Here is a 1,449-nt window from a genome sequence, read left to right on the forward strand (position 1 = left end):
AAAAAAAAAAAAAAAAAAAAAAAGAGACCATTCCGCTAGCATTGCGGGACGAGAGTTCGCCGCACCCAGGAGATACTATGTAATAAGGGGGGTAACACGTAAATTCCTCCATGGGCTAAGCCCACTTTTTCTCTTTTCCCCTTCCTGCCCTTTGAAGTAAAGAGTAAAAGATGCCGAGCAAAGCTGGAAGAGTCAGGATGCCCCCTGACAACAGACTGCCCGTGTCGGCCTCTCTGAAGACCTCCGAGATATGGAAGAATTCCGTTGGGTATGACCCGTATGCGTCTGTGGAGGAGATAAACACAAGGGAGCTCAAAAAAAAGGAAGCGACGAATGAAGAAATTAATGAAAAGGCAAAGAGTCTGTTCAGTTTGGCCAGGTTAATCGGCACTGCCTCTGCTACCATCCCCGGGGCCTGCACCCTCTGCAACCACATTGGCCACTTGCCCTACCAGTGTAGAAATTTGATCAGCCTGGAAAAGATAAACTTCCAGAGTGACATAAAGGAGGAGGCGGAGGACGACCTCAAGGAACGACGAAACCTAGGCATAGTCAGCGATACTAGCGGTGGGAGCGATAGCAGTAGCGATAGCGACGATAGCAGTAGTGATAGCGACAGTAGTAGCGGTAGGAGCGACAGCCGGGACTCGGCCCGCAAGACAAGGAAAAAGGAGAAGCACAGGAAGAGCAAGAAGAAGAGCAGACACAAGCACGAAAAGAGAAGGGAAAAACGCGACAGACGATCGCGCAAAGAAGAGGGGCGGTCACATAAAAACGAGAGACGATCCCACGAAGAGGAGAAGAAATCCCGCAAGCACGCCAAACGGACCGGAAAAGATAAAACGGAACGCCATCGTCACCGCAGCAGGGACCGCGACAAAGCAAACGTGAAAAAGAAGGAGAAGAGGAAAAGGAGGACGAGAGCGACAGACGATGAACGTGTGAGGGAAAAACGACACAGGGGAAGCAGCTCATCAAGCTTGTGAACCCTTTGCACGGAAAAAAAAAAAAAAAAAAGGGTACAAGTGGAGAAGAAGCCATCGACCAGGAGGATACATGTGTAACCACGCGCAGAAGGAACAAGAAAAGGAGAAACGAACAACGTGGTGCAGTAACAATTTTGTAAAAAGCTAACCAGGGGTCAGTCAGACTGCTCAGGTTCCTCTCTTTTGTTTTGTAAATGCTTAAGACAACTGGTTAAAACTTCGAAGTAACACGCGCAACGAGCGCAGCGTCCATCTGAGGACATCCATCACCGTGCGAAAAACTAACAAGTCGCTTTCGTGACATGTACACACATGTATGTTTTCTCTCCTTAAATTTAATTCAATTTTTTTTGTGTTAAAGTGTGCCGCCATTCGTGTGCAATTACATATGGTGTGTGCAGAAGGACGTGTGTAGGGGTAACTCTTTCTCCATCCCCCCAACGCTAACTTCCCTCACCCCCCC

The 1,449-nt window shown here is 48.4% G+C and overlaps 1 protein-coding gene across 1 annotated transcript; it reads left to right on the forward strand.

The window, feature by feature from the left end:
* Positions 1 to 170: 170 nt before the first annotated feature.
* Positions 171 to 986, forward strand: AK88_01543 (uncharacterized protein; the record flags this gene model as incomplete). The annotated part of the gene is made up of 1 exon (XM_012479178.1): positions 171 to 986. One exon carries the CDS (start codon positions 171 to 173, stop codon positions 984 to 986), a length of 816 nt encoding a protein of 271 aa, XP_012334601.1.
* Between the last annotated feature and the right edge of the window lie 463 nt (positions 987 to 1,449).

Source organism: Plasmodium fragile (assembly GCF_000956335.1).
Source record: "Plasmodium fragile strain nilgiri unplaced genomic scaffold supercont1.13, whole genome shotgun sequence".
Classification (NCBI taxonomy): Eukaryota; Apicomplexa; class Aconoidasida; order Haemosporida; family Plasmodiidae; genus Plasmodium; species Plasmodium fragile.